This window comes from Danio rerio, chromosome 16, assembly GCF_052040795.2.
Source record: "Danio rerio strain M-AB ecotype USA chromosome 16, GRCz13ab, whole genome shotgun sequence".
Lineage (NCBI taxonomy): Eukaryota > Metazoa > Chordata > Actinopteri > Cypriniformes > Danionidae > Danio > Danio rerio.
The window spans coordinates 34712289-34737354 of NC_141036.1; the positions used below are offsets into that span (position 1 = coordinate 34712289).

At 35.4% G+C, this 25066-nt stretch overlaps 1 protein-coding gene across 3 annotated transcripts in view; it reads left to right on the forward strand.

Annotated features, from left to right (window-relative positions):
* The window catches only part of pear1 (platelet endothelial aggregation receptor 1), an 86827-nt gene that overhangs the window by 39779 nt on the left and 21982 nt on the right, over nt 1-25066 (forward strand). For all 3 annotated transcript variants that reach the window (XR_015511550.1, XR_015511549.1, XM_087287220.1), the window contains exons 2-9: nt 7901-8008; nt 12787-12888; nt 13399-13499; nt 13610-13702; nt 19698-19822; nt 22580-22701; nt 23879-23987; nt 24587-24723. Coding sequence is in view for 1 of the 3 variants with exons in the window: in XM_087287220.1 (XP_087143346.1) it covers nt 7902-8008; nt 12787-12888; nt 13399-13499; nt 13610-13702; nt 19698-19822; nt 22580-22701; nt 23879-23987; nt 24587-24723 (896 nt within the window). In the remaining 2 variants the exon portion in view is untranslated. The remainder of the gene's footprint in view (nt 1-7900; nt 8009-12786; nt 12889-13398; nt 13500-13609; nt 13703-19697; nt 19823-22579; nt 22702-23878; nt 23988-24586; nt 24724-25066) is intronic.

Consider the following 25066-nt stretch of genomic DNA (forward strand, 5'->3'; position numbering starts at 1 on the left):
ATTTTTTTCCACAAGTAATCTGCAGCAGGGAAAGTTTCAGGTTTACCTGACCTTGACTGGACGCACTTCACAAGCCTGATTACATAAGATGCTAAACAGAACACAATAAAGGTATCTCGAGAGGTCTTTTTAAAATTTTGGACTATTTTTATCTTGACATAGTGACTTAAAACCACAGTGCGCATGTCAGGAGGTTAAAAAAAAACAGCATGAAATGCAAAACTATGGCCAAAGCAAAACTCCAGAAAAAAATATGTATACATTTATTAGGAAAGAGCCATTAATTCCAAACATAAAACATTCAGGAGGTGTATCACTCTATTATACTTTCAGTTGAGAAATTGCAGAATCCCTCAAAAAAGACGGTTGTTTAAAAGTAGATCAGTTCACTGAGTGCAAAGCTTCTTTAGATTTACATAACAAAGCACAAACACAGCTGAGTGCTCCTGAACATTTTAGCAGACTGGGATATTTTGCGATATATAAATGGTTGTTGATACTGACTGTAAGGTACACTCTGTTCTGTAAAGATATTTCTGTCTGGAAAAAAACAAATGAAGTACACATGGCAGAGATAATAAATGTAGAATATATGTAGTCAAGAAAGTAGTCAAGCAGAAGCAGATTGATACACATCTCACAAAATTCAAGTATAATTCAGTTCGTTACTACCTAAAACGGGGTGACACAGTGGCTCAGTGGTTAGCACTGTCACCTCACAGCAAGAAGGTCGCTGGGTTCGAGCCCCGCCTGGGTCAGTTGGCGTTTCTGTGTGAAGTTTATGTGCATGTGTTTCCTCCACAGTCCAAAGAATTAAATAAACTGAATTGTCCGTAGTGTATCTGTATGAATCGCATATAGACAATATATTATTTCAAACTTCTAAAAATGTCAATAACAGTCAATTTGTTAAACTTGTTAATTGTTAAACAATAAACAATCTTGTCAGAGATCAAGCTCCCATAATCCAACTCAAAAGTGTAAAAAAAAGGTCGGAAAACACCCATGAATCACAAACTATGGTAAACTATTAAGTAATGTATGTATATTTTAGACTGCATCAAGTGCTTTCACTTCATAAGCACCTCACTTTAACTGTTCCAGCCAGAGACAGTCGCTACATGTGCTTTCAATTATTTCCCATTATATCCTTATCTTCACCCAGAAGCAGCATTTTGGGCCTTTTAAAATGACAGCAGATCTTCGGTTTGGGTCATCAGGGCGCTTTAACTCACGCTACTGCTCAGATGTGGAGCGTTTTACATTTGTGAGCTCCATTAGTGAGCGTGTCCTCTAAAAATATCCTGCCGTATGGTACTGGTTTTTAATGTGGCACCAATCCTCAGTGTCAGATGCAAACAAAAACGTTGATGAAAGAAATCCCTCACTCTCGCTCCGTTCTTGTTTGTGCCATGTAATGCGTCCTCCCCATAATTCGTCCACATGAAAGCAGTGGAGTTCGGGCACAGCATCTGTTCAGCTCATTAAAATCAGTTATGGTTTAATACAGCACCTTTTAAAGCTTTGCAGTCCTGCAACAGTTTAGCAAGAGCGACCAATCTTTCTTGGATCACTCAAGGTTTTCTAGTCTTCCAGGTCATCAAGGCTCCAGGCTGTGATTCAGATGCTTCAGTGCTAAAATTTACTTTCTTGCAACAGTGAATTTAAAATCTAGTTGGCTTTGTTGATGAGTTGGTAAAACTTCATTCATTCATTCATTCATTCATTCATTCATTCATTCATTCATTTTCCTTCGGTTTAGTCCCTTATATATCAGGGGTCACCATAGTGGAATGAACTGCACAATTCCAGCATATGTTTTACACAGCGGATGTCCTGCCAGCCCCAACCTTGTACTGAGAAACACCCATACACTCTTGCATTCCCACACATACAGTAGACTAGGGCCAGCGACCTTCTTGCTGTGAGGCAACAGTGCTAACCACTGAGCCACACCATGCCGCCCCTTGGTAAAACTTGATTTTCTTTAAACAGCTGTGAACAAACAGTACAAGTCATAAAATATAGCCAGTTTGTGCATAAATGACTCGTATGTGCCGGTTCTTTATAACGAATCACTTAACTGAGAATAGTCCAAAAACATTACTATGGTAACTTACAATTCACGATTCAGTGGAAAATAAATCAAAATATGAAAATGTTCTTACTTCTCGATCATTTACTCACCCTCATGTGGTTTATGAACTTTTTTTCTGTTGAACACAAAGGAAGAGATTTTGAAGAATGTTTGAAACCAGTAGCCATTGATTAGTTGGGAAAAAAATACTACAGAATTTGACGGCTACTGGTTTCCAGCGTGCTTAAAGATTTTCTTGTAACTTTTGTGTTCAACCAAAAAAGGAAACTTAATGAGGTTTGGAAAAAGTGGATGGAGGGTAAATGATGACATAGGCTCATGTTGAAATCGTAGCCCTATATACATTTTTGAAGATTGTAAACTATGTATCCAGAGGAGTGTATGGCTGCATTTAGTCTTTAAACAAATGCTACTGGGTGGTATGACACCGTTCCTTTTTGTGCTTTACAAGCTGATGGCTTATCTCCATGTGGATGGCTTTCCTGCTGTTACTAGTTTGTCCAGTGGCTCGCTGTGTACGTCAGAGCCTTAGACACAGAGCAGAGTTAACCGTGATGATGACAGGGTTCAAATCCGTTGAAGAACAGTTCCAAAAAGCAGGTAGAACAAAAACAAAAGCCAAAAAATAAAACCAACAAGTAAATAGCAGGGTGAGAATGTGGTAAAATGGAAAAAAATCAGGCTGCTTTGAGGGCTGTTCTTTTTCTGGATTGCTTTTCAAAACACTGTTGGTTGGGTTTAGGGAAGGGGGTGGATGGGTATATGGTCGGTCAGTCAGTCAGTCAGTCAGTCAGTCAGTCAGTCAGTCAGTCAGTCACTTGGCAGCGGCCTCTGGTGGATTTTCGCGAAAAGAGCAGGTGTAAATGGCACCTGCTAGAGAAATTTTAGATCTCAAAAAACGTACACAGCGTGGATTCATGAAAACAAAAACTGCAAAAAGCATAGCTCCTGGGACGTATTTGACACTCCAGAAATGTATATAGGGGCACGTAATCAAAATGAGCCTGGGTTGGTAAATAATGCCAGAACATATTACATAATACTAAAACATGCATTTGGATTGGGTTAATAGTGAATAATTTACAGTTCTTAGCAATTGCATATTTATGAACATGTCTTGCAAATGTTAAATTATGGGTTATACTTCTGTTTTGGGGAACTTCTATACAAATTAAACTTTTTTGATGTTAAGGTACCTTACACATAACCTGTATTGAAAATTGTATAAAGGTATATTTTCCGTTGTCTTTGTTTATTTGTTTACTTGTTTATCAGTTTGATATTTCTGTATCCTAAAAAAAAATATCATATCACATTTGTTTTTTGTAACACAGGAAATACATGTTTGAAAGCAATGGGGCATTATGACGCCAACAACTTTTGTTCCTTTTTACACTGATAATATTTACAAGGACATATTATTGATATATTAAAGATTATTTTAATGCAAGAATTTCCACAACTCCAAATAACTACCTTAAAACAAGTCTATGAGTTAACTGAATCTATGAGTGCAGTGAAGCACAAAAGAAATAAAATGACTGTAAAATCATGGTAAAATTACATAGCCATGATGCTCTACATTTGCTTTTCAAAACACTATTAAGTAAGTATTAAGTAAGAGTTTAGGTTAGTGCTTCGCTGACTCAATGTGTTCTGACAGTACCTGCTTTCTCTTGGACATGCAAAAAGAATGTGTATCTATCTAAAACATACAACAAAAAAACCCTAAGTAACGTATTTCAGATTCTAAAAATGTTCACAGCAACCTCTAGTGAATTTTTCATCTGAAGCATGCAACAAAACAAACTGGGAGCAATACATTTAAGTTTTGCAAAAATGTGAGCTTAAGCACATATTTCCAATGAGCCTGGGTTGGGTATTTTAGTGTGACATCAGTGTTGGGTTTTGTTTGGATGAAGCATTTGGAGAGTCAGCATCCTTAAAAGCCAAATACCCTGCAAGAGACAAGAGCACTATTTCCAAAAAATGCATCTGCTCCGGCATAAAACTGTTGTTTGCTTAGACATAAATGCAACTAACGCAGCCTCAGGTTCAGAGCAGATTTAAACCATTTGTTTGTCACAGACTCTCTGTCGCGGTGCACTGCTCATTAAACACACTCCTATTGCTCAGCTCCCAGGAATCCTAATGTGGTCTCAAACACTTTTACTAATGAAACCCTTAAAGAAAAAAAGGGATATAATAGACTACACCCCAGTAAGGGGTTCTATAAAACCCTATAGTTCTTTAATGAAAACCTGACATTGACTCACAACGTTCTGGTCTCTTTCTTCCATTTGTGTCTATTCTGATGTAGCAGTTGCGAGTTTTCCGTGTTATTATACAAATTTTGATTTATTTGATCTCAAATGAAAATCGAGTGAAGAGTTATGATTCAATATAATTTTAAAGAGTTTCCTCCACTTATGGGGTCTACTAGACCAAAGGGCTTAATATTTTTTTATGCTATGGGCCCCCAAATATGATGGTACCCTTGGGAGAAACCCCCTCTTAAAATATAACGGCAGCTATATATTTTACTGTCATCGTATTATGATTTTTACACTTTTAACTTCCTTTAACGCGTAATGTTGCTGTTTGAGCATGAAAACAATCTGTAAAATAACTAAGCAAAAAAGTCAAGCTCTATGTCACTGAGCTCTGTTTCTGACCGTCCTCATTCATTCATTCATTCATTCATTTTCTTTTCGGCTTAGTCCCTTTATTAATCCGGGGTTGCCACAGCGGAATGAACCACCAACTTATCCAGCACATGTTTTACGCAGCAGATGCCCTTCCTTCTGCAATCTCTGGCAAACATTCATACACACTCATTCCTACACATACACCACGGACAATTTAGCCTACCCAATTCACCAGTACCGCATGTCTTTGGACTGTGGGGTAAACTGGAGCACCCGGAGAAAACCCACACGAACGCAGAGAAAACATGCAAACTCCACACAGAAAAAACAAGGCTCAAACCAGTTACCTTTTTGCTGTGAGGTGACAGCACTACCTACTGCGCCACTGCATCACCCCCTGACCGTCCTCAAATGCCTCAATTGAATTTCTGAGTGTTATTTAAGGAATGGACTGTACATGTCACAATATCACCAATAATTCTCTTCCAAGGCATAAGAAAGCTGGTTAAGGCCTGGTTGAGGTATGTTGTACTGTGCTGTCATTTTGTACAAGAGATGCTTTTTCACAGGTATATATACTGATACACTTGGGAACTACTATTATTCATTCATTCATTCAGTTTCTTTTTGGCCCAGTCCCTTTATTAATCAGGGGTTGGCACAGCAGAATGGACCGCCAACTTATTCAGCATATGTTTTACGTAGCAGATGCCCTTCCAGCTGCAACCCATCACTGTGAAACACCCATACACTCCCATTCACACACATACATTATAGACAATTTAGCTTACCCAATTACTTGTGGTGAACCTAGAGGAAACCCACGCAGACATGGGGAGAACATGCAAACTGCACACAGAAATGCCAACTGACCCAGTTAAGGCTCGAAACAGCAACTTTCTTGCTGTGAGGCGACAGCACTCCCCGCAGCGCTACCGCACCGCCCGAACTGCTAACATTTATAGACAAAACCAACAGTGTGTGAATGTTTTTGTGAACGTGTCTTTGTATTTGACAGCTTACATCTCTTATAGAGTTTTTGGTTTAATATTCATGTAATCAGCCATCTGACAGTTGACATTCTGCGCATGTTTTCAGAATACTGTGTCAGGAATTTAAACTGATATGACTTTAAGACCATCTAATGAACAGTTCTTTTGTTTGAAAAACAAAATCATCCTCCACATGAAAACGTCAAAATGCATTGTCATTCATGTTAAGAGCATGCCAAGTGTAAAATGGGGTACATGCACACAGACTTTTAATTTCAGCCAGCCAGCCAGCCTCAGGGCTTCCAGTGAACTGTCTTTCTATAATAAAACTGGCCAGTTTAAGGTCTGATTTCTTTTAAAATCAGTGATTTTCACTGCTTGATTGATATATGATATAAATTGGGTCTCAGACCTGACAAGAAGCACTGAATTAAATTACATTTCCCCCGCTATGTCTTTAAAATATGACAGATTATTTTACCCCAGTATATTTAATGGAGTTTCTGCCCTCGCCTGCTGATCTTGACTGAGCTAGCAGTTACAACAAGACAAAACAAGTCTTTCATCTTGTGTTACGACAAAATGAATGCTTAAGTCCATTTAACTGAATGTATTGTAACTATTACAAGATTGATGCTGTAAAAGTTACCTTATGAAATTTAAAATATAACATTAAGCTTTCACTGGAAGTTGAAGAAAACAGCACTCACACTGACATCATAAGGTGAAAACTCCAGTGTAGTGTCCACATGATCACACTGTATCTGGAGTTTCAGAAAATCTTCACCCTGGCTAGAGTTTTCAAAAAGTTTTGGTTTCAGTGAAATGATAACACGTTTTTGTAAAACTGTGAAGAAAAAGGTGTGGTTTAAAAAATACCCGTGCTTGTGTGGGCAGGGCCTAAAAAACAGGCAGATGCTTTGTTTGTTTGTTGTTGTTGTTGTTGTTGAAGTAACTGAGGTACAAACTATAAAGGATCCGCCTTTTTCTGGAAAGGGGAGGGGAGAAGCACCTAATTTGCATTTAATGAGACACACATAAAATGGTGCATATTTGCTTCTGCCCAAAGAATATTTACAGCATGAATGATCTGAAATTAGTTTTAACTTTAACGTACGTTCATCTTTGAAAACAACAACAAATGTAACATTTAATTGGCATTCTGGAATATAATTGCTTTCTGTTAAGTTACAACTCTATCTGTAATGATTAAAAATTATTATTACCGAGGCGGCACGGTTGCTCAAAGGTTAGCACTGTCGACTTACAGCAAGAAGGTCACTGGTTCGAGTCTCGGCTGCATGGGCCACTTGGCATTTCTGTGTGAAGTTTGCATGTTCTCCCAGTGTTCGCATGGGTTTCCTCCAGGTGCTAAGGTTTCCCCCACAATACAAAGACATGCGCTATAGGTGAATTGAATAAACTAAATTGGTCGTAGTGTATGAGGTTGCGTGTGAATGAGTGTGTATGGGTGTTTCCCAGTGCTGGGTTGAGTCTAGAAAGGCATCCGCTGGAATGGAACATATGCTGGAACAGTTGGCGGTTTATTCCGCTGTGGCAACCTCTGAAATAGAGACCGAAAAGGAAAATAAAAGCCGAAGGAAAAAAATGAATAATATTACTAAAATGTTATCTGTTAATTACAACATTTTAATTTATTATTTCATTCATATTCAATCCCATTTATACTACATAAATGGAAAAAAAAATGCTATTTCTCTGTGTTTGTTTTGTATATAAGCCTAAAGGTTTTACCACATGCTTCTCACTAACCTTTCTATACACAATAGTAATTCCAGAAGGTATCCGGGCTCTTTTTAACACCATTTGACACTCCAGGGTTTTCCTATACTGGAGGAAAAGACTCCTTACAGAGATGTATGTATCCTGGGATTGTTCTGAAGACTGTGTGTGTGTCCTGTGTATATGCGCATGCTCTCATAAAGCTGGTGTTAGTCTCTGAAAGCCTCACCATGGGAGACTTGTCTGTCCCTTTCCTACAGCGTGCCTAAAGCCTCCTCATAAATAAAACCAGATGGCTTCAATATGTCTTGAAATGAAAGGAGAGCTATGCATTGGCCTTGCAACGTCACATCAACATTTCTGAAGGGCAGAGTTTGAATATTTTATAAAGCAGTTGACTGTTTTTCTCCTTACGGCAGGATGAAGACGGCGGAGATCTGTGTGGTCCTGTTTGTCTTGGGCTGTGTGTGTGAACTGTCATTGTCTTTGGACCCCCGAGATCCAAATGTGTGCAGTTTATGGGAAAGGTAGGACTCATCTCTGATGTAGAGTTCAGAATGACAGGGCCAATACAGTGGATCTGCTCCACTGCACAATGGCAAACAAATTGCTATTGTAGATCATTGCCTGCAAGTCAAACAACACTGCAAAAAGAACGCTCTTTGTCAGTATGTGCTTCTGGTTTCTTTAGAAATCAAAAATGTATAAATATTAAGTTACCAAAGATGCACAATTCTATAATAAATCAAGGTTTGTTTCAGGGGGAAAGTTTATTTTCCTGCTGTTATTTTACTCATCCTTATAGTCCATAGGTGTCAAACTCAGTTCCAAAAGGGCCGCAGCTCTGCACAGTTTAGTTCCAACCCTAATTAAACACACCTGATCAAACTAATTGAGTCCTTCAGGCTTGTTTGAAATCTACAGGTAAGTGTGTTGGAGCAGGTTTGGAACTAAACTGTGCAGGGCTTCGGCCCTCCAGGAATTGAGTTTGACACCCCTGTTATAGGCCATACAAGATGTACACTCAAACACTTTTTGCTGTTTGTTCAAACTACTTATTTAAAATTAGTTGAAACAACAAAATTCTTGAGATTTTTTGTAATAATTTACTGTTCAATCAACTTCAGTTTGTTATGTTAACATAATCGATTTGCATTGGAACAACATGAATGAATTGTGTGGAACACTGCATGTTTTAGTGTAGTAGACTGTTTTCTTCAGTAGAAGATTAAATCATATGTTTAACTGAGGTTGTGGTGATACATAAGACACAAGACAAAAAGCAAAACAAAAATAAAAACAAACAGGCATAAGAAAATTAATACTGTGGCTTCTGGTAATATGTTGAGGTTTAGGAAGAAAAATACGTTACATTAGTCTTTTCCTGGGCTGCTATCTATTTAATAATATGTGATTACAATTGTGTGCATTAAAAAGCTGATTTTTGAGAGTTTTAGTAGCATGAAGCTTGGACTCCACGCAGTCAGGATCATTTGCAGAGGCTTGGATTATTATTATTATTTCCTTTATTTAGCCAGGAGATCACATTGAGACAGAACTGTCTCTTCTTCCAGTGAGATCTGGGGTACGTTTTCCAAACAACGGTGTAACTCACGGCTGAACTATCACTGTACAATGCATCAGTTGGGAAAAGAACGATGTTGTGACGAGTGTTTCCCAAAACCCGTAGTTTCTCTGTCGCTTATCCATTGCGTGAACCACGTTAGTTATAATGTAAAATGCCCATAATGATGCTCTAAACTGGGTGGAGTAACTATTTCTGTAGAGAAGAACACCATTATTTCTTTGTGCAAATTATGTTGTTTTACACAAACACGCATTGAAAAAAATATATGTAAATGGCACACATATGTTTCCTTTACAAATATTATTGAGAATATTACATATTCTACTCTAAAACATAAAATCACTTACAAAAGCCAACACAAACTCTAATATCATATATAAATCTTAGAAATAAAGTAAATAATAAGGCTATTTATTCAAAAAATTTAATTTAAAATCTAATATTTATTAGGAAATGACAAAAATCCTACTTTAATAATAATATTAATGATGATGATGATGATGATGATTATTAAGTAGGATTTTTATTTTTATTTTTTTGATAAGTCAACTTTTACAATTTTGACACATGTAAACCACTGCAGAAATATCTAACCAGCAGGCCCATGTCATATACAGTACAGATACTTAATAAATAACCTACTATAAATTAAAAGCATTAGCATATGCTATATACATGTATATTGGTTTTCACAAGCTTTGGAGACGTAACATAAATTCTGCTTTTAAAAAATAGGTCACCTATGGCTTTCGTCAAGAGGCTGTGTTCAAAATGACGTCAATGTTTTCAAAGTGCACTGCGAAAGGAGCACAATTGTAAACATGAAGATTGCTAAAACTGAACTGTAAAAATACTTTGAACGCAAATTACACCTAAGAGAGATGACTTTAATGATTTTTATCTTTAATCATTCAAAGTTTAAATGTTAGAATGTTCTAAATGAATAGGGCATAGGGGGATAAGTGGGAATAGACCACAGCCAGGAACTATGTTTCTAATTACAGCTCCAGAGGTGTAGTTGCAAGTGCACAAGTTTGCAACGCAGTTTGCGAATGTTTATTGGAACAATAGATTTGGGAAATGGCAAATCAACGAACTATGTTTTTAACGACGGAACTTGCAACCTTAGTTGGCTAACGATGGTTTTGGGAAACACACCCCTGGTCAAGATAACAGGCAAGACATACTGTAACGTTTCACATAAAAATGACAAAAAAACAATACCACAAAAAATGCAAAATCACTACAAAGGTCAGATCATAAAAACAATAGCAAGTGTCCTCTAAGATGTTGTACAGAAGATGTTTAAAAGTACTCAGAGTCGGAAGTGTGTCAAGATTAAGCTGATATTGCAGGTCATTCCAAGCCCTAGAAGCATTAAAGGAAAAAGCACGTTTGTCAAGTTCTGACAATACCCTTGGGACTGTTAAACGAATACAGTTATCAGATCTAGTGTGTTGGTTATTTATGTGAAAAGTTAACAAATTAGAAAGATAGGATGGTAGTTTACCTAAGAGAGCCTTTAAAGTAAATAAGTACAAATGTAATTTTTTTCCTTTGATACAGCGATAACCAATCTAAGAGTTGTACAAAATACTGTGATGCGTCTGAGTCTGCACCTGTGACAATGCGTATTGCTGCATGATAAACGGAATCTAGTTTTCTGAGTAGCGGCTGCATGCATATATAAATGATCACCATAATCATTTATAGACAAAAATGTACTCTCTACTAATTTCTTATAGGCCTTAAAAGGAAAACTATTTTTTGACTGGGATAAGAAACCTATTTTTGGCCTAAGCTTTTTCAATAACTTATCAATGTGTATATCAAAGGTTAATCTCTCGTCAATCCAAATACCTAGATATTTGTAAGAGCTATTTCTATTTGTACACCATTTAAAGATGTAATTGTCTGGTCTGTCACCTTAGTGCGGCTGCGGCTAAAAATCATACATTTAGTCTTTTTTTAGTTTAGAACCAATTTTAAATCCTGCAACGTACACTGTAATACTTGAAAATGTATTTTATACCTTTAATAAGGATTTATAAAAATAAGTTATATTAAATAATAATGTTCAGTTTCTTGCCGAAATTGATCATTTATCTTTAAAATACATACATATAATATTACAATACATATAAACAATACTATATTAATGTATTGTAAGAAGCCAGAGGTATTACTTTTGTGTTTCCTGTATATTTGTTTTGACTCTTGAAGTGCCAGACTTGCAATTAATGATGTTTTTGGTTAAAACACTTACATAAAAATGCCACTTACATATTTGTTTTCCTAAAGGTAAATTACTGAACTGTCTCTTTAAGAGCTGAACATGTCTACAGTAAAATGTACAAATATATACAAATGTTCTATTCCTCTAAATTAAATTTCATTAAAAGCCTTAGTTTCTTTCATTTCAAATACTTACTCCAAATATATTACTTACAATAAAAAAATATGCTTGGGAAAATTTGTTCTTTCTTTTTAACATGGCCAGACAAAAAGTAGTCTCATAGTAGTAGACCAGTATCATAGTTGTCTTGCTTTGATTTCTAATAACATTCTTTCATCCGTTCTCCATTTAGTGTTTTGACTCTGATTTTAAACCCATGGCTACTAGTTTTCAGATTTACGCCAAGCATACTAATATGCATCATAGTAAATAAGAAGCTAAAAATGTTTTTGCTAAATTTTTATAGCAAAAATGTAAAAATTTGAAATTCATATTTGACGTATTTATTTCACTTGAAAAAAATAGCATATAATAATTATTTGATTTTATTTCACTTCTCTTTTGAATACGTGATTCTGACTGGTCAATCATGGCATTCCATGGTATGTTATTCCCAGATAACAACCTCTGAAAATAATCACACAAACTCTTTCGGGTACTTTGAATCAACCTGCCCACTTGTGAATTTGTTCATATCCATATGTATATGCTTTTTATCATGGCAGTTATCTTGCAACTTCTGTCAGCTTTACGCTTGATTCATCAATTTATTAAATAATTAATCATTTACTGCAGCTCAGATCTATGTTTTGTGTCTAAATTGTTTAGTTCTGTGCCAAGTAGCCATGTAATGAAAAAAAAATTCACAGTATAATTCACTTCAGTCTTATACAACAGCCCTCCACTTTGCAGTGGGCCGCTGATTATCCACATTATCCTGTTGTGCTTTATTTTGCGAGAACAATTGCCTATATGTACATTATCCCTTACTTCTTTTTTAAACGAATGCAATGCTAAATAGGACAAATTGTTTGGAGAATGGATAATTGGGAACTTTAAAAATATCAATCATTTTAATAGCATAAAACTGAATCAAATGTAAAATTAAGAATAATTCACAATGTCAAAGAGTTTTTTTTTTTTGTTTTTTTACGTAAGACTCATTTAGGGTTTAGGACAAACAAAGAAAACTCTTCCCAAGTAATCCTAACCACAGGCCGTAATTAACTAATAAATCCTAAACTGTCATTCCAAAAACTCATTATAAATTCCTGAGGGAACCCATGGCTTCTAAAATGCCAGTTCTCTTCTTGAATCTAGCCTTAAAAACTAAACTGCTTCATGATTCCCTCGAGCAACAAAGTATATGGGGACAGATTCAGCAATTACTGTGTAGTACCATACATCATGTGGAATGATATGAATGATACAAATAACAAGTGACTGATCTAAAGCATGACTAAATCCTTGTTCCCTTCCAGTTTCACCACTTCAGTGAAGGAATCATACGCTCAGCCTTTCGACCAAATGTCTGAAGAGCCCTGCTCTGAACCCTGGAGCGCTAACAAATGCACCCGACACAGGTGACATCCACAGACAAACACTCATGCACTCAAGCATTCACTCACAGCTACACCAAGCTGACTTAGACTAAACGCAGCATGAACGCTTTCATCCTAGCATTGTGCGGAGGTTTTCAGTCTCCAGCTTAGGTCACTGGAGGGATTGTTTGGTTTGGCAGTGGAAGCTTAAAATTGCTTCGAATCCAAGTAATTGTGATGCTGGCGTACACACACGCTCCCTTTATTATAACACTGGCATGGAAACTCACTTTCCCCGGTTCCCAAAGGCCTTTTTAAGATTAATCTCAACTAAAGCGAATGGGAAGGGCACTGGCTGTTTAATGCATTTCTAAATATTATACTTTTATGCATAAAAAGGTGCCAAAAGTTGATTCACGGCAACTACTGAATCAGAAGTATCGCAACTGCAGCTGATCTCCAATAATAAAGTAATGACTATTGTGTGGTCTTGCGTTTGGATGGTGCATTTTTCCATGTTTATAATGGTGGTTATTATTATTCTCTCTCCAGGATCACTTATAAAACGCTTTATAGGCAGGTGGTGAAAATGGACTATCGTAGGAGGTATCAGTGCTGTCCTGGCTTTTACGAGAGCAGGAATAAATGCGTCCGTGAGTAATAAATCGATGCTTAACTTCAACCTTAATGGTTTGTTTTTGAATTTTTCATCTTTCAACTGGTTATTTTTCCTTTAATGCCATCTCTGTCTGTGTGTGTGTAGCACGTTGCACTAAGGAGTGTGTCCATGGCCGCTGTGTAGCACCTGATCGCTGCCAGTGTGAGATGGGCTGGCGTGGAGACGACTGTTCCAGCTGTGAGTTATGCGTCAGACTTTTCCCTTTTCATTCCTACATGCAAAAATAAGCAGAAAGTGCAACATCTTAAGGCACTATCATTGCAAAAGCTGCTGTATCAGGCAGTATGCTGCTACTTTAATGCCTTTTAGATACCTTGGTTATGCTAAATTGCTTTGCAACAAGCTATGCTAAAAAAATGAGTCCAAGATGGTGAGAGTCTTTGCACCAGTGAATGTTCTGGCTTGGTTTTTGAGCGTGTTGTCATCTGTTTGTGTTGCTGTGCGTATTTTTATTGGGCCCCATTTTCTCCCTTTTCTTTTTGCTCTTGTTTTCTTTTCCCCTTCTCTCTCTCTCTCTCTCTCTCTCTCTCTCTTTCTCTCTGCATCTGCTCTCTCTTTAACTCTGCTCCTTTTTTAGCATGTGTATATGCATGCTTAAACTGAACAGAAAAATATAAGAGTCTGCACAGCAGTTTCCAGCAGATCTTTGTACTGTATTTTTTATTAAATAAATGCAGCCTTGGTGAGCAGGATTAGCTTATATTAAAATATTTTAAAATCCAACTGAGCCCCAACCTTTTGACCGGTGGTGTATATTATTTAATATTAACCTCACCTAATGAGACTGGTGGGTCTTTTCTTGGTTTAATTTTGAAGACCCCCACTCAGAGATCATCCTCCATGTTCAGCCGTGGCCTGTATTTATTTTAAATGTACATGAGTGCCAAAAAGGTGTTAGAAAGTTTAGGCTGGTGCTGTAAAATCTTTCTTCTGCAACTGACACTATTGCTGTATTGTTTTATTTTTAGTTTGGAGTTTTCATTTTAGTTTTAATAATTTAGTTTTGCCACTTTGTTTTTGCATTTATATTTACCTACACTGTAAAAAAAAATCCTGGTTGCCTTAAACTTTTAAGCTAAATCAAATTAACCTTATGAGCACAATGAACTCATATTATGTTAAACTGTCTTAAAACAGCTTGTGTGTCTTAAATTAAGTTAGAACATGATTAACTTAGTTTAATAAGTTACAACGACCTAAAAACATATGCTGTCATGACTAATGGATCATATAATTTTTTACAGTGTAGTAATTCAGATTCTTATTTTAACTAGTAATTTTAGTACTTTAGTTCTTTTTCTTAGTTGCTGACACAGCATTTTAAAATAAAGATATTTCTCAATTTTGATTTAGCTTACATTTTTATTCATATTTTTATTATTAGAAACAAACAATTTTAGACCTTCTGCAACTTTTACTGTTAACACTGACTGTCAAAAATATGACAGTCCATGTGTACGCCAGTGACGCCATTAGGTGTTTATTGTAGCACATTATCTTGTAGCCTGTAATACTGATATGATTTGAAAAGCTGTGGTTTCAGATGAGTACAACACTTTACAGGCTCCTGAGTGGTTTACGTAAACGCAATGGAAACTCAAGGCTTTGGCTCTGGGCTGAAAACCTTTCTCTCTAATTTTGCTCCTGCTCTTTGTTTGGTTGGACTGTGAAACCCCATTATTAGCTCGCATTGGCAGTAGGAGGTTCAACACTTCCTGAATGCCTGTGTGTTGTGAGGTGTGTGGGAAATTAGAGAGGTTTGAGGTTTTAAATACACATTTCTCTTACACCGTCCTGAGAGACCAAAGGCCAAACTCAATCAAACTTCTATACATCTTGGCTGTTTAAGTAAAAAAAGATGCAGTTTATGTACCTGTCATTTTGGAGATTTTAGTTTTTTTTCAGGCTAACAGAAAGAAAACCTTCAATATATACACTACCGGTAAAAAGTTTGGGGTCAATTTTTTTCATGTTTTTTATATATAAAATTATTCTGTTCATCAAGGCAGCATTTATTAAATGTGAAAAATTGTTAAATTTGATGAATATATGAATATTTATATACAGTTGAAGTCAGAATTATTAGCCCCCCTGTTTATTTTTTCCCCAATTTCTGTTTAACGGAGAGAAGATATTTTTTAACACATTTCTGATCATAATAGTTTTAATAACTCATTTCTAATAATGATTTATTTTATCTTTGCCATGATAACAGTAAATAATATTTTACTAGATATTTTTCAAGACACTTCTATACAGCTCAAAGTGACGTTTAAAGGCTTAACTAGGTTAATTAGGTTAATTAGGCAGGTTAGGGTAATTAGGCAAAATATTGTATAATGATGGTTTGCTCTGTAGACTATTAGCTTAAAAGGGCTAATAATTTTGTCCTTAAAATAGTTGTAATAAAATTAAAAACTGCTTTTATTCTAGTCGAAATAACATAAATAAGACTTTCTCCAGAAGAAAAAATATTATCAGACATACTGTAAAAATGTTCTAGCTCTGTTAAACATTTAAATGTGTATTTAAAACCTCAAAAATATTTTTAAAAGAAAAAAATATAAAGGGCTAATAATTTTGACGTCAACCTTATATATATATATATAGTAAACTCACTGCCTCCAAATTATTAAGTGAATGAACTAGGTGCATAATTATACATTTTAAGTTAGGTGAACTTATTAGCTTAAGTTAAAACAGAAATGCTTACATTTTTTAAGTAAACTCAACTTGTCATTTTTAAGCCTATTGGTTTACTTACTTTTCTTATTAATCGCTTTTTACAGTGTACTTAGAACATTTTAGGCATTGGGTTTACTCACTTTTAGTAAAATCAATGAATAATTTTAAAACGAACAGGTTTACTCACTTTTTAAGTATAGTTAATGAATCGTTTTTAAATTATCAAGTTTACTCACTTTTTTACCAGATTAACGTAAACTATAAAAAATGCCAGGTTCCACACAATCAATTTGTTTTGGGACAACATGAAGAAATTAATTTAACTTATTAATTTTTACAGTTAAACATTTAAATTTAAATTGATTGAAAATAAAACAATTAAATTGTTGCAAAATAAAATGAGGAATTGTGTTGTTTCACCTCATTTTAAACGAGTAGTTTGAACGGGCAGCAAATGTCATTTTTTATGTATTGAACTTAAAGATTTGATATATTGAGTAGATACAGACAATTTATAGAATTAACAGTTAGGGAACTAAATTAGCTCAGCGCATTGTCTAACCCAGCACAATAGAAGTTACAGCACTGTAGAAAACAAATAGTTGACCATTTAAAAAGGTAAGTAACATTAGCAGAATTATTCATTATTAACAGTTCTAAGTTACAATGGGTCTACTTACTTTTTTAAAGTAAAGTCAACTTTTAGAGCGATGGGCTTACTCACTTTAAGTAACTGATCACTTTTTACAGTGTATAGCATCCATGTAAACAATGATTTTTACTTTACTTAAAAAGTAACAAGTAATTAAATCCATTGTAACTCGGAAGTGTTATGTTGATCTAACTTAATTTGTATAGTTATGCACATGCAGTAGTTTGTTTACTTGTAAGGCATGGTTTAAATGTAAGGCAATTGTTTTACTCACTTTTTTAAGTACAGTCAACTAACCATTTTAAAAGCAACAGGTTTACTCAATTATTTTAAGTATTGTCAACTAAATCCTTGTAAGAGTGTAAAGATTAAATGTTGTAATTTAACAAAAATAGCTTTCACATTTTTGCATTAGCAAGGCTAACTATTTAAGTAGGGGCTTCTGGGAAAGTGGCCTTCAAAACCAGACCTTTAACCTAGCAATAGCTTCCCTCTAAGGGACTAGAAAGGAATTTTCCCACATCTCTGTATCATCTTGAAACATGCTGTTTGATAAAGCTGCTTCTTTTTTCGACTTTTCATCTTCATACAATACAAACATGGGACTCAAGGAGAATAAATATGATCATATTCATTGTTTATAATATTCAGTTAAGTTTGTTCTCAGGGCTTGGGAACAGAAAACTGGATTTTTAGATGTAAGAGTGTAGTTCAATTAAGCACTGTGATCAAGGAAATTAATCTCATGGTGAGGCGTCCTCGTGTTTTTTTTAAAGTGCTGTGTGTTTGCTTTGAGAGCTGCTTGTCTGTCAGCTAAGTGTTTGAATAAAAACAGCTGGAGCTTCAGTTCCCCAAGCCTGACACATGTGGACGTGGAGTGGAGGAATCACTCATGTCTCCTGATGTCAGAGGATCACACCTGAGGACTCTAAATCTCTGCCCTGACAATCTCTGCAGAATATAGTAAAAAGAAAAGTATGAAGGAAAGTTTGGGTAAACTGATCACTCAACAAACTAAATATTTCTCTGAAAATCTTAAGGTTGAAAAATAAATTCAGATGAAAAAGTAAATAACAAAAATGTGTGCAACAGTTATACACCAGTCAGTAAAAAGATTTCGCTTGATGAATGGGCTAAATATATTTTACCAAAGTTTCCTGACACGGAAATAAACTCCAATATAATTAAACTAGAATGATTCATAACCAGTGCTTAATTTGAGCCCGATCTTGTTCGTGTTTAATATTTGTAAAATAAAATAACATAAAATAATATTTGTATTTTCAACATGGCAGTCACGCATATTTTCATTATTTACAACCACAGGTAAATCTGATGATAAGCCTAATCAAAAGAAATCATGAGAGCATGAAACATGCGCCCATGGATCAGGATAGTGGGAAACAGAAGCAAAGCAATATCAAATCACCCAGAAAACTTGGCAGAAGAGGTAACTGTGGGCTCTTTTGGAAGATTAGACAGAGTGAGTTAATTATCTATTTTTACATGGCACATAATAGTGAAGTGAACTGAATAGTGATTGATCATACGATTTGTAGCTGCATGTTTTTTATTATCCATAACTGATCTATAAATAATAAAGACTGTTCAGAAATGTGACGCCCTTTTTTTGTGCGGTTTAATGACGTCATGTTCCGGGAAAACTGAAATTGTATGGTACACGTCAGTCACGGTAACTTTTATTTTCTGGTTTTGTTCTGGGAATTATTCATTTATAAATTAAGCACTGTTCATAACTCAATCCAAAATAACTTTTCATTTAAAAAGGAAATGAAATTAACAAACAAACAAATAAGTGAATTTGTTTTTAAGGATTGTTGTTTTACTAGATAAATACTCAACTTTTTTTAGTTCAAACAGTTAAGATTGTATTATTTTTGATCAAATAAATGTTGCCTTGGAAATGTTAATAAATGCAGCCTTGAAAATCTTAAGTGACATCTTTGTTAACAATTTTCAAATATTGTACATATTCATATAGAATATTAAAATACTACATTATAACAACTTAAATTCCGGGATGTATCATAAAAACAAATCTCAGATTTTCACTGAGGAATAATCTAGAGAAGTTTGAGAGAAGATTTTTTAGTAATGAGCTCATTTGGTAATGATTCTCTGCTTGTGTGTGTGTGTGTGTGTGTGTGTGTGTGTGTGTGTGTGTGTGTGTGTGTGTGTGTGTGTGTGTGTGTGTGTGTGTGTGTGTGTGTGTGTGTGTGTGTGTGTGTGTGTGTGTGTTTGTGTGTGTGTGTGTGTGTGTGTTTGTGTGTGTGTGTGTGTGTGTGTGTGTGTGTGTGTGTGTGTGTGTGTGTGTGTGTGTGTTTGTGTGTGTGTGTGTGTGTGTGTGTGTTTGTGTGTGTGTGTGTGTGTGTGTGTGTGTGTGTGTGTGTGTGTGTGTGTGTGTGTGTGTGTGTGTGTGTGTGTGTGTGTCTTTCTATGATGGATTCCTCTTCTTAACCCGTAAAGGGTACGTGTCATCAGTTTAGTTTGTGTCATGACCGAAACTCAATCCCTGTGTGAGCGCTGGCCTGATCTCTCTCTGAGGTCCAGCCAAACTCCATCTGTAAAGTTTCCCATTTGAAACTCATTCCTTCTGCTGAGCTGCGTACAAATTCTTCGGTCAATCACGTTATTGATTTGTTATGCTCTAAATGCCAGGGAAGCTGAAGTATTTAGAAGCCCTTTAGCTCCGATTTCCACAAATGACCAAACTGCAAAAGCAGCTTCCTAATTTAAAAAGGCTCTAGTAGACTCATCTGAACAGAGGTTATAACACATGTGGGATTAAGCTGAAGTTGTGTTTGTTGTTTTTAGCGTGTGATGGTCAGCATTGGGGTCCAGGCTGCCGGCGTCTCTGCGAGTGCCAGAATGGAGGAGAGTGTGACGTTCTCACAGGAAACTGTCAGTGTCCAGCAGGATACACTGGTCAACACTGCCAGGTATGAATGATCACACAAATCTGAATCAAGATCAAGTATACATTCAGAACTTAGTAGCAACGCAGCAATCTGAATAATTTAGTTAATATCCTGGTTTCTATTACATGGTTGAGTAAAACGTTTGTGATATTTTATGAATGCTAATATATTGTAAAATAACAGCATTTCTATTCTCCAATGTTTTGCTACTAAAAAAATTTCACCTCTCTAAATAAGGCATTACAAAAATCAAGATGATGGATGTGAGCAGGATTATGTACTGTATATACAGTTGAAGTCAGAATTATTAGCCCCCCTTTTACTTTTTTTAAGTAAATATTTCCCAAATGATGTTTAACAGAGCAAGGAAAGTTTCACAGTATGTCTGATAATTTGTTCTTCTGGAAAAAATCTTATTTGTTTTATTTTGGTTAGAATTAACATTCTCTGGGAAAATTATTATTTTTTATAAAAATGACATAAGCATGTGATTTAAGCATTTATGGCAAAGCCAGTGCATTATATTTAGAAAAACCATGTACGAGGTGTTTGTGGTAGGTTATATTTAGTCATTTTACACAAACTGAGAATTCAGAATCTTTGGATGAACACATCAAGCTTATGCTTATGCTTATGATATCAAGCTTAATTTTAAATTTAGCTATAGTTTAAAAAAGATTGTTACTTAAAACTTTTTTTAAAAATTGTCTTTATTTTATGATTTTATGATTTGCCCACCTCATGTCAGTGTAAAAACTGTATTGCAATATATGGGAGTTTTTCATTTTGATTAGATGTATTTTAAATGCACAATTGATGATTGAATGATGCATTTATAAAAACTTTCTTTAATGAATCAGGCATCTGCACAAATCAGTTGAATTAATGATTCAGTTAAGTCACACATTTACTGCACTTTTTAAACATTTTAGGTTTGTATATCACTCACATTCCTTCTGCTTATTCCCAGCTTTATCAGAGGTCGCCACAGTGGAATGAACCCCAGTTTTGCACATAAATTATATAATAAATCATAAAAGTTCCTAACATTATTTTTTACAGCTATAATTTTTCAGTGTTAATGCTGACAATCTGCAGATGAAACATTCAGTTGAAACAGTTACAGTGCTCAGCGTATATAAGTACACCCCTCACAAATCTATCTTTTAAATTCATATTTTTAATAGGAAGCTATACAGTATTATATTTGTGCACATACACTAGATTAGTCAGTACTGAAGCCAAATCTGGAGTTTATCTAACAAAATAACCCACAATAACGGTCCAAAAAACTAGTACACCCAAATTTATATGTTATAGAAAAATATTAAATACAAATTTAAAAACGAGGGAAAATCTAGAGTAGCAAAAAATTGTAGCTTTTGAAAGGGTACCGCTCCAGTGACAGATTTTGTAACTTTATTTCAGAGTGTGTTGGGGGATGAGCTAGGGCTGGCCGATTAATCGGAAAGTAATCGAAATCGACATTTAGAACCTATAATCGGTCACATTTTTTTAGGTAGATTTTTTTCAATTACTTACCTTACTGCATGTGAAAAAAAAAATGTTTACAGAAGACTTAAGAAATGCACTGTTTAAAATATTATTTACAGGAGTTACTGTATTTATATACTGCTTATTTTCTACCTTTAATATGAAAAGCATTCAAAACAATTTGTTTCGTTTCCAAAAGTGCAAGTTATTTAGTAGTTGGCTTTAGACAATCTGTGTTTTCAATTCTGTTTTTAATGTTAATGTTCAATACATAATCATAGATAGTAGATAGTGTGTGTTTTCTTCAATTTTTATTTTAAATCAAGTAATGCACCCTTCATTTCAAGAGTTCACACTTAGCTGATGATTGATTATAAGCAAGTTTGGCATGCTGTCCCGGGAGAAAACCCTGAGCTCAAAAGGTCCTTGAGCCCTGGGCTCCCTCCCTTTTGCAGGGCAAGAGGAAGGCCTTGAGCTCTCGACAACTCGACAACTCCCCCCTTGATAAGAGCTGATGACTGAACTGAATGCTATGAAGAGATATGCTGCAGGATGAGAGATTGACTGTAGTGCTAAATTTAGATTGATCAATTCACTTGTGCATGTTTTTGTAATGTGGAAGGAAACCGGAGGACCCGGGGAAAACCCACACGAGCATGGGAAGAACATGCAAATTACGCACAGAAATGACCGCCGGCCTGTTAAAGGACTAGAACCGGTGACGTTCTTGCTGTGAGGCAACAGTGCTAACCACTGGGCCACCATGCCGCCCTATGGAGGGAAAGGTGAAGAGGTAGGGGTGGAAGGGGGGATTCTTCAAATCGAAAATGACTGTAGTGAAAAACCCTGGCTCTTTATAATGGGTTAGAAATGGCCTGATTGGTGGATCATACATGCTAATGCAGAACCAGCCGTGTTCAATCATAATCACGTTATCCTCTCGAAATTAGTTTATGAATAAACTTAAAAATCACTGTAAAATTACTGTACAAAATCTGTCAGTGAACTGTGAGGGCAAAAAAAAAATCGCTCATTAATTGTAATCTAGTTCAAATATTCAATTTATTAAGATTTTGGATTTAGGCCAGATCGCCCAGCCCTAGAATGAGCAAATCACACTCAAATGTACAAATGAGCTTCATTCATAATCATAATCATAATACACTCATAATATTACGAATTAGCCACGAAATCAAAAAGTTAGGAATTGGTGTGAGATTGTGTTGGGTAATATATGTTAAAACACTCTAACCATTTGAACTGCTCTTATTTTTCTGATGTCAGGACCCCTGTCCAGTGAAGTGGTTTGGTCAGGGCTGTCGACAAGAGTGTCAGTGTGGAACTGGAGGAATCTGCAATCAGACCACTGGAGAGTGTGTGTGCAAACAGGGCTTTACTGGAACTCTGTGAGTACAGTAATGCTGTGGTTTGAACAATTTGAAATGCTGAATTCACTCCTGTCACAGAAGCCTGTGTATATATTTAAATGCCTCACATTACCATAATTGTAAACCATTTTGCTGACTCTATAACTTTTAGTACAGGGTGTTGTGTTATTCGTTGGCGTGTATTAGAGCTCCGCATCATGTACAGTTAATCTTTCCCTCTTTTTACCTGCATTGAGTTTCAAAATGCTTTCTTAGTATCTTAGCAGCATTGTCGTGTTATCTTAAGTGTTATTTATAATTCTAATAGCACTTTTTAATATTTCAAAATGTTTTTAATTTTTCAATTTACATTCTATTCATATAAAAAAGGCATTTTATGTTTATTAATTTGGGGGGGTTTACGTAGTTATTTAGGTTTGAATATTGTTTGGAATAAAATCAAGATAATACAACCTCAGTTGTTCATATAGTATTTGTTGTTACCAAGAAAGTGTTCAGAATCTGAAATAGCTATAATACTGTGTATTCAGCTGAATTATTAAAGAAATATATTTTGAACAGGGTTTCTGCGAGGTCTTAAAGTCTTAAATTTCTAAATCAAAATTTTAGGCCTTAAAAAGCCTTAGATTCACTGAAATATTGTGTTGTAGGTCTTAAATCATTTTAAACAGATCTTAATTTTCCTATGTCCATGTAAAGCTACCCAATCTGACCAACACCCATCCAATTACTAACATTCCATCTCGATAAACGTTTTACCAAAAGTTTATTTATTAACTCTATTTACCAACTCTTTTTATATTTCTATTTATAAACATATGGTTTAATTATCTACCTTGCAAAATTAACTTCCAATGTTTTATCTAGGCCATTAGAAAAAATGCTTAGCATTTAGCCTTGTTTAAGTCTAAAATTTCATTCATAATGGTCTTAAAAAGGTCTTAAAAACCCTGTTTTAAGTTAAAAAAGCAAAAATAAATATGAATTATAAATAGGTGTATTGTTAAATAAAACAGAAACCTACATTTATTATTTGCATTTTGCTTTATTATTATATATTTTTTGCTATCTGCAATGTGCTGTCATATTATATACAATGAAAATAGACTTGCCCTTTTTTTGGTTTCCATAATGTTTCCTCCTTATTATTAACTTCCTAAAATTGTAAATGGAGTAATGTCTGTTTGTGTTTCAGCTGTGAGGAGTCATGTCCGAGGCCAAAACGCTGTGCTGCACGCTGCCCGTGTCAGAACGGAGGAATCTGCCAGGGCAATGGGGTGTGTTTGTGTCCACCCGGCTGGATGGTGAGAACGCTTTAGTATGGTTGCAGTTTGTTTACTTTAAAGAGTCAAGACCTCTTTTTTTTAATTTTTTTTTTAGGGTTTTCATATCACTGTTAGTCTTAAAGTTATCAATAAATTATTGTGCTTTAAAATAGTGACAAAAATATTTGAATTTAGAAGATAAAAGCAGCACTGCACAAGTTTCTTACCGCTGTTAGTAAGAATCAACCATTTGTTTTTACATTACCAACCACTTCAACTTCTCATTATCTTCTGGCCAATCAAATGCTTTCTAACATTTTCTGAAGTGCCCAGACCCTTATAAGATATGGCTCACGTTGGTCGCATATTCCCATGTGACTTAAAAAGGCTTAGCCTAAAAACTCCTGCATATCTAAGAAACAAAACAGTAACCAGGACACTTGTTGTATGCATCAGTCAGAAGTGCTTCAGCTTAACAACTCTGACTGGCAAAGCGGTCATTGGCTTTTTTTTTTTTCAGCTACTCGATATGCCCCAACCTGTCTTACTGTTAAAGTTTAAACTAATTTACAAATCAAACCAGGCTGTGTATTTTAAGGCACTTTAGGTGATCTTGAATTCTTCATTGTGTGTTTCAGGGTCCAGTGTGCACTGAACGGTGTCCACCAGGCCGTTTTGGTATAAACTGCTCTAAAGATTGTTTGTGCCATAACGGAGGTCACTGTGATCAAGAAAAGGGCCAGTGTCAGTGTGATGCAGGCTACACCGGAGAAAGGTTTGTAGAGGTTTCACTTTAAAATATGGCTTAAGATAAATATCATTAAGCATAAAATAATATAAGATATTTTATAGATTCATAAAAGATTAGAGTTTAATGTTGAAAGATTTTAGGCCTAATAGTATCAAACAATCAATAAGAAACAGTATTTAAATGTCCTACAGGAGATCTTGAAAATTGCTAATGTTAGCCTGATAGCACTGAAACCACGTCCGGCCATCCCATCTGTCATCCAAAGCCATCATGCCTACTTAACGCATGAATGCACATTATAGACAATAACACCAGACAACAACAGGCATTCACCAGAGAGAAAACATTATAGTACAGTTAGTAGTTA